The 15574-nt window shown below is 36.8% G+C and overlaps 1 protein-coding gene across 2 annotated transcripts; it reads left to right on the plus strand.

Annotated features, from left to right (window-relative positions):
• Positions 1–365: 365 nt before the first annotated feature.
• On the plus strand, positions 366–14323 carry LOC145639122 (5'-3' exoribonuclease 3-like). 2 transcript variants are annotated; one of them, XM_081690285.1, is made up of 23 exons: positions 366–684; positions 3659–3761; positions 3855–3931; positions 4013–4204; positions 4312–4431; positions 4514–4576; positions 4681–4830; positions 4955–5119; positions 5687–5764; positions 5883–5969; positions 6279–6533; positions 6640–6735; positions 7750–7845; positions 8960–9030; positions 9578–9706; positions 9778–9854; positions 10519–10559; positions 10649–10723; positions 10831–10988; positions 11823–11939; positions 12033–12108; positions 13154–13314; positions 13417–14323. In XM_081690285.1, exons 1-23 carry the CDS (start codon positions 484–486, stop codon positions 14024–14026), a joined length of 3198 nt encoding a protein of 1065 aa, XP_081546411.1. In that variant the 5' UTR covers positions 366–483; the 3' UTR covers positions 14027–14323. The 2 variants fall into 2 exon arrangements, with proteins under 2 accessions (XP_081546411.1, XP_081546412.1); XM_081690286.1 differs by having other exon boundaries at positions 11835–11939.
• The last annotated feature ends 1251 nt before the right edge of the window (positions 14324–15574 follow it).

A 15574-nucleotide genomic window follows, 5' to 3' on the forward strand; every position in this document is an offset into this window, starting at 1 on the left:
CCTAACACTCATACTGAATTATTTATTTTCACATCTAGCAGCTAGTTGCTAGTTGACAGCTAACGGCTACACATACAGCTAACAACCACCATCACAACTAACAGCTACCTCTAATCCTCTATAGCTACATTTTGCCGAGCACGCCATAAAACACAGGTCACAAAACAAAAGAGAGTACCCAAAAAATTAAAAAACCATTGGCGGCAAACAATTAAAGATCAAACGGATAGAACAATGCATCAAAAAAATATCCAGTTAATCAGAGTCGTACAATTGCACACGTGTAGAGGGCGCGCCCAGGAGGGCAAAATCGTCCAGCTAAATATCTCTCTCTTTAACCTACCTTTTTTTTGCCGTCGTAAAAATCTTCTTTCTCTCTCCTCTCTTTCTCTCTCTAACCTGAACCAATTTCCCCTAATTTTATTAAATTAGGGTTTATCCTCTCTCCCAATCTAGGGTTTACGACATTGACCTTCTGCTGCAATGGGAGTTCCAGCGTTTTACCGGTGGTTAGCAGAGAAATATCCGTTAATTGTTGTGGATGTAATCGAGGAAGAAGAAGTTGAAATCGATGGAATTAAGATTCCAGTTGATACCAGTAAACCTAATCCTAATCTCGAGTATGATAATCTTTATCTTGATATGAATGGAATCATTCATCCCTGCTTTCATCCTGAGGATCGGGTAATTGGTTTTTATTTATTTTTTCTTAATGTTATGTTATTTGGAGTTGATTAGTGTTTTTTTTTTTTAAAAAAAAAATTATTTTGGGTTTGATTTTCTGTAAATTTATGATTGTTTAGTTCAGGAGAGCTGAATTTGTTAATTTTAGCTGAGATTAGATTTGTATGATGGAGATTGTAATCTTAGGATTGCGGTAGTTTGCTATTGAAGTTGGTATGGATCGCTTAGTAACTTGAAATGTGTGGTGCTTTTGATTTCCGGGAAATAGTTTGCGTGGTGCTAAGTTGCATGGTGCTGCAGATTTAAGGTTAATTGAGGTAATTTGTTATGGAGAGGATATGAGTGGTTTGTTTAATTGAAATGCGTAGCGCTTTTGATTTCCGGGAAGTAGTTTGAGTAGGTCTAGGTTGCATTTTGCTGGAATCAGAGTAAAGGAAATGGGTGGTTTGCTATGGAGAGGAAATGGGTGGTTTGATTAATTGAAATGTGGTGCACTTTTGATTTCCGGGAAGTAGTTTGGGTAGGGCTAGGTTGCACGGTGCTGGAGATTAAAGATTTTATGACTGGGATGATATGCTACTGGGATGGATTTTGATGGCTTGATTACGTGAAATGTATGGTGCCCTATGAAGATATAAGATGTCAATACCTCTCATATGGAATAAGCAATGTGGACCCAGAACAAACGTTGTACTTTGGCATATGGGATGGCGGGTTTGTGATTCATGCTTTTGATTCCCGGGGAATATTTTGCCAATGCCAATTCGCCTCTCCTTTAATTCAGGGGTATGGTATCATAAGTCCATATATATATTTTTTACAGTTAGTTTTTATGCTTAGAGTGTGATCACTTGGGCTTGTAATGATGCCAGATAGGTTACATATTATACTTCAAGTGGTTAGGAGGTTTGCCTACGACTAGTATGATGTATGCATCAGCTTCGTAGTGACTAGATTATTCCTGGTAGAAGGTAGGTACGCGAGACAGTGAGAGTGTGAGACAATAGGGGATATGTTTCATTGTCGAGAGGGGAACAACCTAGATCACCAGATTGCGAGTCAATAGGAGATAGGCATGATGAAGGAGTTCAGAGTATTGAGACCAAAAGGACAATTTTCTATCTCTGCCATCAACTCATCAAGTGGCCATCATTTATGTTGCACCAATACGGGGATGGAAACGGAAAACGGCAAATCTAAAAATTCCAGAGTACGGGGATGGCTTTGGGGACAACGATATTTTAAAATATAATTTTTAAATATAAAAAATGGAGCATTGTAAAATTTTTAATGCAACAAAATAAATTGATAATACAAACAATTTAGTTTAATATAACACAAGTACACAACATTTAAAATAAGAACAAATCATGAAATCAGAAACATAAAAGTAAAAATAAAAAAATCACGAAATCAAAAGCATTAAAACAAAATAAAAGTGTCCACCAATACTTCTTCCGTTGCATTGCCCACCAGTGTCGAAAGCTCCATCATTGTTGCCCTTATTTTGCCATTATTACTCTCAAGTTTTACAATTTATTTCCCACAATTTTAATAACAGAATCTAATTATGCATTATGAAGAGTGTAGCATGGGTAGTGATTGAATTGGGAAATTAGGGTTTCAAAATTGGGGAAAAAGAGAGGGGAATTTTTGAAGGCCGCCTCTGCCAAACTCCACCGCCGAGAGTTTTGAAGTGTGAAACTGTGAATTTATGGGTTGACAAACTCAAAACAAGTATTTAAAATGCCCAAAATTTCACTTGGGGACGACGTTCAGCCTCACTCGCGTCCCCAGAAATGTCCCCAAAAAGTCAACCCGTCCCCAAGGCGTATCCGTACCCGTGACGTCTTGGGGAATGGGGGACATCCGCCATAAGGCGTCCCCGTGCAACATAGGCCATCATACTGTGTGGTGGCTTATTGGCTAAGTCTCTGGAACTTAAATGATTTTTGAGATGATCATTAAGGCATGCTTAATTAGCAGGTTGCAATAGTCGATCAGTAAATCACCAGAAGTGGAGGATTGATTATAAGCAGTTTGCAATTGTCAATCTTTTGAACTTAAATACTGATGCCTTGAGGTTTGAGGATTTTATTCACAATCATCAATTCAAAGCCATTGCTACTTTGTCATTAGTAAACCACCAAATTTAAGTGGAGGATTAGCTTGTATGTAATAGAAAAAATGGAATTTTCTTGTACTTTTGGTATTTGTATTTTGCCTCTTTCTTCTTGATATTTTTTTGATCAAGTGGGAGGAGGTGCCATTTTTTCAAATGGTTTGGTATGACTGTATCATAAAGTCATCATAGACTCGTAGGTTATAGACTCGTAGGTTTGTTTTCTCATTATATTTAATTATTAGATAATTATTAGAAGTAGAAGCTTGCTTATGATGTAGAAGAGGTAAAGCAAAATTTGATGGATTTTAAAGTTAAAACACTGCACAATGAATCTAATTAAGTATCAGGAAAAGGCCAGAAGTTTCCTTATTTTCCTGTGTTCTTGTTGCTAGCCTTTTTTCGCCATTTACAAACCTCTTTGTGAGTGGAATTTTTAATTTTCAGGTTGAATGTTATATTTTTCGTGTCTGGCCATCATCCCTTCTTATGTCCTTTAGATATTCGCTGAGTGGGTCTTCCGTCTATTTGGGCACAATGAATCTAATTAAGTCTCAGGAAAAGGCCAGAAGTTTCCTTATTTTCCTGTGTTCTTGTTGTTAGCCTTTTTTCGCCATTTATAAACCTCTTTGTGAGAGGAATTTTTAATTTTCAGGTTGAATGTTATATTTTTCGTGTCTGGTCATCATCCTTTCTTATGTCCTTTAGATATTCGCTGAGTGGGTCTTCCGTCTATTTGGGGACATCAATGTTTTGATCAATTAGGCTTGAGATTTCTATATTACATTGAAAAATCTTTTAATTTTTGTGCATTTTCACAATGTCTGATCCTTTTTCTTCATTTTTATTCAGCCTTCTCCAGCAACATTTGAGGAGGTGTTTCAAAATATGTTCAACTACATTGATAGGCTTTTTAACATGGTTCGTCCTAGAAAGCTGCTATACATGGCGATTGGTGGGTTTATTGATCTTTTACCAATTATTTCAAACCCTTGTGCATGGGATATCTGCATTAGAATTATACTAATACCACAATAACTGCTTTCAGATGGTGTTGCTCCTAGAGCCAAGATGAATCAGCAGCGTTCAAGGCGTTTCAGGGCTGCTAAAGATGCAGCCGAAGCTGTATGTGATTCATTATAATTAATACTTCTAGATCTTCGTTCTTCATGAATCATCAACTTGTATTTTTTTGGTTTCATTTAGGCTGCTGAAGAAGAACGTTTACGGCAAGAATTCGAACAAGAGGGAAGAAAGCTTCCTCCAAAAGAGGAGTCACAAACCTTCGATACCAATATTATTACTCCTGGAACAGAGTTTATGGCTGTATTGTCTATTGCATTACAATATTATGTTCACCTGAGAATAAATAATGATCCAGGGTGGAAATCTGTCAAGGTATTGCTTTAAAGTTTAAGGCTTTTGCATTAAATTCAGGCATTTGGTTGTTTTGGAGCATTTGATGGGTGTGCAGGGTTCTAATTCTCCATGGTCGAATATTGAAGGTTATATTATCTGATGCAAATGTTCCTGGGGAAGGGGAGCACAAAATTATGTCATACATACGCCTTCAAAGGAATCTTCCTGGTTACGATCCAAATACACGCCATTGTCTATATGGATTGGTATTATCACTTCATTTTCTGCAGTTACACCCAAAATAAACCTTTCATGTGCTCTTTTTATAATGATAAATATTTTTGACAGGATGCAGATTTGATCATGTTGGCACTGGCGACCCATGAAGTTCATTTTTCGATTTTAAGAGAGGTATGCTGTTCTTTTGCTTCTCTTTTCCTTCTGTAGTAGTTTTTGTTGATTTTTCATTGATTTTGTGGTAATTTTAAAATGAATTATTTTGATTGTTAATGCAGGTTGTATTTGTTGCCGGGCAGCAAGATAAGTGCTTCCTATGTGGTCAGGTTGGCCATTTAGCAGCAAATTGCGAAGGCAAGGCAAAGAGGAAGGCTGGTGAATTTGATGAGAAAGGTGGTGATGATGCTGTTTCCAAAAAACCTTTTCAGGTTTGCCATTAATTTTATATTATATTAGAACTGTTTTTCATCACGGAAGTAGGAAAACAAATAATTTTCGTGTGTTTTCATATTTTGTTACTTTTCTTCCATAACTTTGAGCCTTTTGTTGCAGTTCCTGAATGTGTGGACTCTCAGGGAGTATCTGGAGCATGAGATGAGGATTCCCAATCCTCATTGTAAGATTGATTTTGAGCGCATTGTAGATGACTTCATCTTCATCTGCTTTTTTGTTGGCAATGACTTTTTACCTCACATGCCCACCCTGGAAATCCGTGAGGTTTGTATATGTTTTTTGCCCTTCTGTTGTTATGTTCTCATGAAGAATTTGTATTAGTCAATAGCATATATATTCTAAACCTGCCAATATGATTAGCCTTGTAAGAGTTGTATCTAATTTATGTTCTTGGCAGCTATAGTTTGGTCGATATTGCTATAGAGTGTGGTGGTGAAGAGAGTGTGTTAAATCCATCTCATTTGGTCTTACATGGATCAGGCGTGGGGCTACAATAAGATTATTGTGCACCCGTGCATAAGTTATCATTTTTTTAGCTGACTGTTATCTTGTAATCATGCTCATGTTGCCCTTTCAGGCGCTGGAGTTAGCATTTTTAGAAGTTAAACACTCTAGTATTAAAACACCAAATTTTGAAATAAAATAATCTTGTGCAAAATGACCCTAAATCAGGTCCATTTGAGACAGTTTTGTATATGCATTTTAAGTAGACTGTTTTTCCTTTGTTTGTTTATTGGTATGAGAGGAAGTTGGTGGTTTCACTGATGCAAAAACGTAAGCGCAGACCTTATTGACTGTCTCTTATTCATCATTTATCTCGCTGTTTATCAGGGTGCAATAAACTTGCTGGTGGCTGTGTATAAGAAGGAATTTAGTGCAATTGGCGGGTATCTGACCAATGGAAGCAAGGTATTAAGATGATTGGGTGCTTTTATATGTAGGCCCGTTAATAGTGGCGGTAGTCCTTTTTTTTTAAGCTTCTTGCATGGATAGCTGGTAGGATAAAGTTTACTCTGTGTATGTGCAGCCTGACTTAAGTAAAGTTGAGCAATTCATTCAAGCTATTGGATCATATGAAGACCAGATCTTTCAGAAGAGGGCTCGGTTGCACCAGGTTAGTTATTTCCTATATGCAGAATAGTGGGTTGTTGTGGTTGAACGAGCTATCAATTTATTGTAGATGCTGATATTATTAGGCTGCCGTGTTTCCCTTCATGTTTGGAGATTGTAAATAGGTGTTATATTTGTTCCAACAATCTGTACCACAGATGTTGCCTTAATTCCCAAGCACTTTGATATTGGTTGTAATTAATAATGCTTGTTGGATTAAAGGTTGTGCGGTTTTAATAGTAAGTTTTAGAGGAGGTGGAAATATGTAATGAGCAGTTTATAAGTACTCAATATGCTTTTCTTGATTGTTCAGCGTCAAGCAGAGAGGATAAAAAGAGACAAAGCTAATGCCAAAAGAGGAGATGATATGCAACCACAAGTTGTGCCTGAGTCCTTAGTCCCCGTGTCACGATTTCACGGTTCTCGCCTTGCTTCAGCTCCATCACCTTCCCCCTTTCAAAAGGGACTAGGCGGGAGTTCAGAAAGTAAGCCTCAGAAAATGGCACGTACTTCTGGAGCAACAATTGGCGCTGCTATTGTTCAGGCTGAAAATAGTCTTGAAATGGAAGTATGTTTTTTTACTTTTGAGCCACTTACACAATTTCTCTTGTACTTTTGAAGAAGTTACTGTCTTCATATTACTCTGAAATAATTGTTTTTTCTTTGTTCTTAAGGCTCATGAAAATAAAGAAGATTTGAAAGCAAAGCTTAAAGAGTCCATTCGTGAGAAGTCCGATTGTTTTAACTCAGATGTCCGGGAGGAAGATAAGGTTTATTTTGATTCCATCCTTTATTTCTGTCTGATAGATATTTTAATCGTAGCATTTTCGTTCTGGTATTAATGAAATAATATATAAGTTGGATTGTTTACTTGTGATGCTTTATGTAACTGGTATATTTGAAGTACGAGTAGTATTATTGTGTAAAGTCCATTAATATAGTCAGCTGGAATATGCAAGTTATAGAATCTCAGTATTATTTTAGTTCTTGTATTCCCTATCATTTCCGTACCTTAAATTTGGGGATTAATAGGCATAGCTTATGTGCCACATAACTTTTAAGACTCTTTAGAATTTCCACCTTTCATTTTAGACCTTCTGGTGCATACGGACTATAGTGGCTTGAGGGAGTCAGTACCATGGCAGTAGGTGAATGTTTGCTGATTGATATTGTAAGTTACGATAGTTTTATATAATTTGATGTACCTCAACTAATTTAGCTTTATTCTTTAACTTATAGCAGTTTCTAGTGGTTACTGAATATACAAGTGGTTGATTGGAAACGGCTCTACTTAATGTTAATATGAATTTTGGAAGGACACGTACTTTGCAAATAGTAGTGGGAACTTGGTACTTCATGTCCTTATTCATTATAGTTTCCAGTTGAGGTTATATATATGATGTATGCAAATTTTGCTATGATGTACGCAAGGTAGTCATCTTAATTGTTTCGGGTGATATGAGAAGTAATGGGGTTGGTACCTTTAAACAATAAATTTAGTTAAGTTAATTTTTCTTTCTCTTATACTTCTCTTCTTCATTGTACCATAGATATCTCATACTCTTGATGTTATGCTAGTTGCTACATTTGGCAGTCAAATTCTTTCTATTTGTGGTTTATATTATTTGTATCTGTTAGACATAATTACTGATGTTAAATTTTTTCTAAGTCTAACTACCAATTTCCAGAGTTCTCATTCCTAGTTGCTAATGTTATTATCAAGTTTTAAGAATTTCTTGTATCAGTTTTGGAGGCTTATTTTACACCGTTTCATTTTGAATCAGATCAAATTAGGAGAGCCTGGATGGAAGGAAAGGTACTATGAAGAAAAGTTCTCTGCAAAATCTTTAGAGGAAATGGAAAGCATTCGTAAGGATGTTGTAAGTTGCATACTCTGCTTTCTTAAAAAAAAAAAAAAAGTTGCATACTCTGCTTGCTCTTTTGAGATTTATTGTTACATATGTTCTTTGGTGATGCTTTCTTAAATATGTTTGTTTCCTATGTTTTGGGCCCTCCTAGCTCATATTTCTTGCATAATGATCTGTATTTTCATTTGGTGTCATGACTGTTTGTTTTTTACACTCGGATTAGCTTCTTTTGAGCTGTCTAATGGGGTTTTGTTGGGTGTTGATGATGTAGAATAAATGATTACTTGCATTTATTATTCTCAATATTTGCTTGTTAATTGCCTTAAGCTAAGACTTGCCTTTTAGCAATAAAGTTGAAACCTGAATTTGTTCTTACTTTTCATGTATTGCAAAATTTCTAGTTCTTTGAAAGATTTTTGAGGATGCTATGTTATATAGTGGACTATCCTTGGGCACCTTGGCTTTTGTATCATAATGGGATAAGTTGTGGCTCTTGAATTACTTTCCCTCATTTTTTATGCTGCAGAGTCTTGTTGTTGTCACTGTTTGATTCTATGCTGGTAGGAATAGCTGAATCTGTGACGTACCCTTTCTTACGGTGACAAGTAAACTAGCTAGACTAGAGAAATATTTGGGACCTTGATCATTACTAATGGGCTCATTGTTGAAGCACATGAGCACCTAGTTTATGTATCAGGAGATTGAAATCGAAACAATGTTGAATAAAAATTAGTTCTGTCAGTGGGTGGGATTGAAGGCTGATGCTCTTTATGGATGTCATGAAGTTGTTGCTCAGTTACTTTTAATATATACACGTATAATGTATGGTATTAAGGCTTTGATTGATTGATAAGAGTGTATAATGCTGTTTTGTTCCTAATGGCCAAAGTTGGAACATTGACACTCTTTTGTAAATTGAGTATACACTAGGGTTTTATATGGATTAAAAAAGATAATATACTTGTGAAGGTGATGAGAATATTTATCAAGATGCCTTCTTTAGTTCTTTACATGGGCTGTGACCAGATAATTTTTATATGGTGTTATGTAGAAGTCTTTCTCTTCTAGTGTGTTTTGTTTACTGTTTCAGTTTATCCGGACTATTAGATTAATATTTTGGTTTCAGGTCTTGAAGTACACAGAAGGCTTGTGCTGGGTCATGCATTATTATTATGAAGGAGTCTGCTCATGGGAGTGGTGAGTTAGTTTGAACCTATTTCAGGTCTTTTGATTTTTTGCCTAAACATCTTGTTGCCTCCTATGTCAATCATCAATTTACAGAACACAATTCATTAGAAATGTGTTTTTATTTCTTGTCACATTTGAGTGAATGGTGTTTTTATATGAACTGCCTACTTGGCATGCACTCAGAATTTTAAAGTTGAATCATCAATGATTTTGTAATTGACAAATTTGTTTCAACTTATTGTCTCCTTATCTTGTCCCACGCCATTTCGAATGAATTATGAGGTTAAATGGCTCATTTTAAATTAACTTACCCTATGACTAACTTGCACAATGATGCAATGATATGATTCTTTGGGAGGGCCGGAGCACATAGATATTTTTCAATGATTGCCTATTTTGTTTACATGACTGCATTTTTAGCGGATTGTCTACATTGGGGTGTGTATTTTTGAAGCATTAATTTGAAGATATAATTGTAGCACCTGGTTTGTTTTCTTCCCATGTTTAATGTATTTTTTAATTTTTTTTTTTTTTTAATCTCATGTTTACTTTACAGGTTCTATCCATATCATTATGCTCCCTTTGCTTCTGATATTAAGGATGTTGCACACCTAGATATCAGTTTTGAGCTTGGTTCTCCCTTCAAGCCATTTGATCAGCTTATGGGAGTCTTCCCTGCTGCAAGGTTGTTTTTGTTACTGTTTCTCTCTCTTTTCTAGTTGCTGAGTATAGTGTTCTAATGATGATTTCTTTCAGTTCCCATGCACTTCCTGAGACTTATAGGAAGTTGATGAGCGATCCTAACTCCCCAATTATTGATTTCTACCCAACAGGTATGTATCTTATGAAGAATGGTTTCAATATTTAAGGACAACTGATGAAAATTAATTAGGTTCAATTTAAATAATACAGATTAGGTTCAATTTAAATAATACAGAGTAAAGGTTGCTGTGTTTTTTTTTTTTTTTTTTTTTTTGGGTGTTACTTATCTCATGAATGTAAAGGGTATTCATAGCTTGCCGACATTATATATCATTGTTGTGCTGCACACTACAGGTTCTATTTGAATTTGCTCTATTTCCTCCACGGAGTGTGTGGGTGGTCAGCTTTGTTGAGCCTTGTAACAAGGAAGGGGGGAAGGGGTCTAACCTGTCTAAGTTGCGGGTTAGATTTGAAGGGGCATTTATCTTATGTATTGCAGGAGATATATATGTTTGTGTTTTTATTTTCTTTAGTTGTCTAGACTCTGAACTTGTTGATAAGGAACATGATGGATGCTTTCTTTCCTTTGTAGGGTTTTGGGTTAGAGATGAAAATTCATGGTCTTTTTAATTGAATAAATAATTTCTTTACTTTTAGATGATGCAGATGAATGGTAATTAGAAATTTAAATGAAGGGAAAATAAGTATGGTTGTTGATTAACAGCTGTGTTTCATCAAATGTAAATCTGCCTACTAGATTATGTTTAACTACGCGCATATATGTTCCTCTTTCAGATTTTGAAGTGGACATGAATGGGAAGCGTTTTGCTTGGCAGGTCTCTATTCTTGCCTTGGCCATATTTTTTTGGGCTTCCTATGTAATATTGCCTTGAAATTTGACAATTTTTGCTTGGGAATGTTACAGGGCATTGCTAAATTGCCTTTTATTGATCAATCCCGCCTTCTTACCGAAATTGCAAAAGTTGAACATACTTTAACGGTATGTGTTTCGGAGTGACTGATGACCTAATGTGATGTCTGGTCTCGTGACAATGTTAGCTGTTCTGGTCTAGGTACTAATCCTGATAATCTACTGTGTTTCTGTAGGCAGAAGAAAAGAGAAGGAACAGTATCTTGTCGGACATGCTGTTTGTTTCTGTGTCGCATCCATTGTCTCCTTATATATTTTCACTTGATGATCGCTGTAAGCAAATGAAAGAGGGAGAAAGAGTACTAGTCAAAGAAAAAATCGACCCTAAGGCCAGGTATTTCTGGGGCTGTTGATGCTATTTGAATATTAATTAGGTATTTGTGTCCTTGTGCTTGTGTTTGTGTCTAAATTCCTATATGCTTTTATGTATTATTCTCTAGTAAAGTTTTTTGAGTGGACTAGTGATAATGATGATTCTGGTCTCATCTATGTTTTGTATATCATGTTGTCTTATCCATTTGGGGTTGAGCATATACATGGTGCACAATCACTTTATAGGAATTATTGTACGAAAGAAGAATGACAAACAACTTGGTCTTCTCAAAAGATTTTTCCAACAAGTTTTTTTGATGTGTGATGTGCATAGTAGCTTATGTTAACCAAGTCTTTGAGGCTGCATTACTCGGTTCCTCCACCTACCTTGCTAAATTTCTGTCGTACTTGTCACATGTCTGAGTCAGATAATGGTTTCAGTCTTGAAACATATTAGTAAATCTCGGAATAAATTTAGGGTACAGCGTCTGGGTATACGACCTAGATGGTGTGGAAAAGTTTTCCGCCAACAGTTTCCCCTGTTATTGGGCTGAGGGTGCTTCTTTTCTTGGGCTTGTTATGTTCTCTCTTGAGTGGGGATGCAGTGATGCATCTTTGCATCAATCCATGTCTTTTATGATCCACATTCAGCAGGTTAATATAGTCTAGGGAAGGCTTTAGTCTTTTGGGGAACGGAGATTCGTGGTTGCTGTGATTTGCTCTAGATCAAGTAATCTACTTAGGCATTTTCCACACTGGAAACCTTTTTCCTGCTATCTACTTCAATTTAAATCATGTCTGTTTGTGCCATCAGTGAGTTTTGAGATCAATTCGTACATTTTCTGATGTGGTTTAGGGCTGCTTGCAGTGGGGGGATGAATGGTTACATTTGCCTTTGTGCTGGAGACCCTTGCCCTCCTATTTTCAGATCCCCGGTTTCTGGAATGGAAGATATTGTAGACAATCAAGTCATGTAAGATATAACCTCCACTTTTGTAGTGTGAACCTGTGGTTATTTATGACCATGCTGTATCTTTGACATTCTAATATTATGGTTTCTCTGTAGTTGTGCAATATACAAACTCCCAGAGTATCACAAACACATAGCACGGCCACCACCAGGGGTGAAATTTCCAACGAAGGTAATAAGTTGTTCTCATATATTGAATCTAAATTGCTGCTGCCAGTACATTTGCTTCAATATAGTATATGTTTCTTTTAAATTAGTGATTGCTTTTTGAACTGTTAAATATCATTAGTAAATTCGCAGTGTTATGCTCTGCACCTGAGTGAATGGTTCCCCTTCTTTTCATTGGGCTTTCTTTGGGCCCTGAAAAGTTCTTGTGAAGAACAGTTCTGTCCACATTAGTAACTTCAGATATTCCAAGCAACCATAATGTTACATCAGCCTGCTTGCCCTTTGAATTACGTTTTGTACATGCTTTTAGCATTTTTATGTCTGAGACATTGTGGAGGCTTAAAAACTCCACCTCCTCAGTGTATCTTTGATTTACAAGTTGGGTATGAAACAATTGTGGCAATATTTAGTGTTAGTGAAAGATTATGCCTTCATTTAAACTTGAAGAGTGAGCATTTACCCAAGTTCAGGTCAGTGTGAAGGGGAGTGAATCTCTAGCTTCAACAAAATTACTATTATTCTGATCAACCTGGCTTCTCTTGGTTTTGACTTCTGATGAGCAACTTGAAATTTGTATTGTATTAAAAGTGGGTTGGGTTTAGAGTCCCGCTTGGACCTTCCTCAGGTGCTTGCCAGTCTTTAATTTTACATCTTGACTGTGTACATTGTAATCATGAATCCTGTTATGGTTCTTTCAATTTTCTGCTTTTCTATAGGTATTGATTTTGTATAGGTTGCTAAATTTACCATTCACTGTTCTTGTTGCTGGTAGTCTGCATCTATTCCTTTTTAGTTAGTGTTGTTGATTGTATGGTTATATCTTCCCTAGATTTTACTTCGGGGTCTGGGGTGGATAATGATATTTCCATGTTTTTGACAAGCCATGGGTTCCTTTTTTCTGCACTCAGGTACAATGATCTGTGTTTCATTAAATCCCCACATGTGTGACTTGCAATCTCTTGTTTGCACGCTGGCTAACAGCTTCCCTCTGCCTTTTTTTTGACTGCTAAATGTCCATCTTTCTGTGGCTCATATAAATTTTATGGCAGATTGTCTCAATGGGAGATTTGAAAGAACCTGTCTTATGGCATGAGGATAATGGAAGAAGGCATATAGATAATGGAAGAAGGCATATGGATAATGGTAGAAGGCATATGGATAATGGAAGAAGGCATATGGAAAATGTAGGGCGGCATACGGATAGTCAAAGGTATACTTTTTAATCTCCCACTTAATAATTTAGTCAGAAGGTAGAAAATTTGGATCCATAATGTTTAGATTAGGCCTTCATATATCTGTCTGTTCTGGGCAGGTCAAACCCCCCTGGGAGCATATCTGGTCGTCAGCTCGGTGAGGCAGCTCATCGTCTGGTGATTAATAGTTTATCAGTGAGGGCAGATCAGAGTGGATATGCCAGAGCTCCAGCTTATGCAACTGCCTCTGCTGCATATGGACCTGTCAACCCACATCCAGTTAACAGTTACTATGGTCAGGAACACAGTGGGATAATACCACCTCTTAGAGCAGCCTATCCGGGCCCTGGACATCAGCGACCTCCTGGTGTTGCACAAATCCATCACAGTCGGCCATACAGTTCACCTGCTTCCCGCCCCCACCATGGTGCAAGAGGTAATCTTTCAGCTCCCGTTCAGGGATATTATCCCCCTGGACCTCATCAAAATGGGTCTCAGTACTCTCCTGCTGGGCCTGCAGCTCCTGTTGTACCTGGAGCCTACCATCACCAGAGTGGGCAAAGCTACGGTGTTGGTGGCTATAATCAGTGGGGTGGGCGCCCCCAGTCTCACAATTCTGGTAGAGGGGGTGGTAGAGGATATGGTAATAGTTCCCAACAAGGAGGAAACCGTTACTCTGCATTCGAAAGAGGATCAAGTCGTAGGCCACCATCTAGTCGTGGCCGGTAGTAAAATTACTAGAATTTGAGCTAAAGATGTCTGAGATAGGTAGAGCTGTAAAATATGCAATTTCGGATTATAGCATTTTGTAGCATTCTTTCAGCTTCATATTTGTGTAATTTTTCCCCGTCTCATTTTTTAGAGTTTAAAACATATAGGCGCTTTTCCTTTGTCATAGTTGTATTGTATTTATTGTTGTACAATATCATCTGCCAATCTTGGCCATAAAAAATTTAAGCAGAAGTATTTTTTTTTCAGGAAAGTACGACTGCATTATGTTCTTTACAGAGTAACTCTTTTATCTGCTGTGACTTGGTTGTTTCTTGTAGTGCCTTTGATAGTAGGCAGACCCAGTTGATCTGCTTGATAGGGTTAAAATTGTCATTTTTGCAATAAAGTGAAGGGCAAATTTGTAAATCTATCCCCTTTCTTCTTCCTTGATCTCCTTCTTCCTCCTGCGAACACTATCAAAACCACTGCTATCTTCTTCCTACATCTCATTTCTCCTTCGATCCACAACCAGAAATTGACCACAACCTTCATCTTTTACCTGCAATCCGAGTATCCGACTACCACCTTCATCTTCCCATGAGCCAACTAGCGACCGCCATCTTCATCTTCCTCCTGTGAACCCACACCGACAGTAACAACGGCGAAGTTGTCGAATTAAACGAAAATCCTATGGAGATTTTGATGTCCAAGTTAATGCTCAAACAATGTATGATTTGGGGTATGTAAAAGAGAGATAGTGGGCATTAGTCCTCTTTTTGTGGCTAGAACTCGAGGTGGTGGCATGTTTAACCGGAGAAGAGGCTTCGTTCTTCGGCTATAAAAGTAGATCAACCACTACTTTCAAGTATAATCGATTTTTGATTTTGCTCTTCGTTCTTCATTCTTCGTTTTTTGATTTCTGCAATTTTGAGCGATTAATTGTTGTTTTTGAGCGATTACTTGTTGTTTTTGAGTGATTATTTGAGCGATTAATTGTTGTTTTTGAGCGATTATTTGAGCGATTAATTGTTATTTTTGAGCGATTAATAGTTGTTGTTTTTGAGCGATTAATTTTGAGCAATTTTGAGCAATCACCGGTATTCTACTCTATTCTTTAATTTCAACTTTGATTATTCTATAAATCATCATCAATTTTGATTAATTATTTGATTTTGTGGAATTGTTAGTATATTGTAATCTGTTGAACTATATATGAGGATGAAATTGTACTGATCGGTTGATTTTTGGTATTGGATTTTAGAGAGTTGGAGTTTTGGGGATTTTAGCAAAATGTGCTTGTTATAAGGGATGATGAAATGATGTGAACTTGATTAATATGCATTTTAAGATTCTTCTATGCTAATTGCATATTTTCAATCATGCTCTTTAATTACATTTGCTATTATATTACTCTCTGTCTTCGTTGCGCTTTAAGAATCGAGTTTTTGTTGGCTGGCTTTGGGAGCTATTGTTAAGTGATGAATTGTCACTTGCCTCCTCACCAAATTGTCTCTTGAGTACCATCACTACAACCAGATTAACTAGAGAAAAATCAATAGCAGGGTA

This window comes from Chenopodium album, chromosome 7, assembly GCF_948465745.1.
Source record: "Chenopodium album chromosome 7, dcCheAlbu1.1, whole genome shotgun sequence".
Lineage (NCBI taxonomy): Eukaryota > Viridiplantae > Streptophyta > Magnoliopsida > Caryophyllales > Amaranthaceae > Chenopodium > Chenopodium album.

What these genes read in the sequence shown, in the direction of transcription:
- LOC145639122 (XM_081690285.1), top strand. Translation starts at nt 484, where the DNA reads ATGGGAGTTCCAGCGTTTTACCGGTGGTTAGCAGAGAAATATCCGTTA. An exon ending in TATTGATTTCTACCCAACAG is followed by an intron (nt 9,855 to 10,518) that starts GTATGTATCTTA and finishes TTCCTCTTTCAG; the next exon opens with ATTTTGAAGTGGACATGAAT. An exon ending in AAAATCGACCCTAAGGCCAG is followed by an intron (nt 10,989 to 11,822) that starts GTATTTCTGGGG and finishes GATGTGGTTTAG; the next exon opens with GGCTGCTTGCAGTGGGGGGA.